Genomic DNA, 853 nt, shown 5'->3' with positions numbered 1-853 from the left:
GGCGCTCGCTGGGAGAGGTGAGGCCGGGCGGCGGCGGCGGAGAGAGGCGCGGAGCCTGGGCGGCGGCGCCGGGAGCAGCTCTGGCTGGACCCGGCGGGGAGGACGGCCGGCGACCCAGAGGGCAGCTTAGCCCTGTCACCGGGCCGCTGCAGGGCGTGGGGACGAGGGCTAGCTGGCCGGCCACGCGGTCGCGGGTAGCCTGGGCCTTGATGGCCGAGAGGAGCCGAATTACTCGAAATTCGGCACAAGGTTTTGGCGCGTGTTTCGAGCGCGATGCCGGGGAGAGCCGTAGGTGCTTGCTCACCTGTGGCTTCCGTCTTTTCAGCGACCCCGCCTGTCGCGACACCCAGATGAACGTTGTACTGGGGCTTGGAAGTTTGAGGAATTGAGCCCTGGGAAATGAAGGGGTAGTTTTATGATTTCATTTCAGACGCTAATGGATTCATTCCTTAGGCACCAGTGTCGGCTCTGCCTGGCAACTCTGTAGGCGCTTGGGTTCTAATAGCTAACAACAGCTGTTCCTTCTTGGACCTAAATTTTAACAGGCGATTATGCATGTAGAAATCGTGTAAATATATAATATATATATAATTTATGTACACATAAATAGCTTGCATTTAGTTTACATAAATAATTATGTATGTATACAGTTTGTAATTTACACATTGTGATAAATGACTAGGGAAAACCTAGGTTAAAGGTTTCAGTGAGTGACATAGGCTCCAGTTATGAATTTAAATGGGGTCATCAGAATAGGTTTCAAGGAGGGGGAGCAATTTGATTAAAGAAGGAGATGAGGGTATTCACTTGTCCTGACTGAAACTGGCAGTCTCCACAGGTTCTGTGTAGATAA

General features: G+C 51.8%; 1 protein-coding gene across 1 annotated transcript in view; it reads left to right on the top strand.

The window, feature by feature from the left end:
• The first annotated feature begins 209 nt into the window (after nucleotides 1-209).
• Nucleotides 210-853, top strand: part of MCUR1 (mitochondrial calcium uniporter regulator 1) — a 22,733-nt gene continuing 22,089 nt past the window's right edge. The window contains exon 1 of the mRNA XM_012732920.1: nucleotides 210-375. Coding sequence (XP_012588374.1) covers nucleotides 210-375 — 166 coding nt within the window. The remainder of the gene's footprint in view (nucleotides 376-853) is intronic.

This window comes from Condylura cristata, unplaced genomic scaffold, assembly GCF_000260355.1.
Source record: "Condylura cristata isolate star-nosed mole 26May11 unplaced genomic scaffold, ConCri1.0 scaffold00037, whole genome shotgun sequence".
NCBI classification, from domain to species: Eukaryota; Metazoa; Chordata; class Mammalia; order Eulipotyphla; family Talpidae; genus Condylura; species Condylura cristata.
This window is presented reverse-complemented; position numbering and strand designations above follow the sequence as displayed.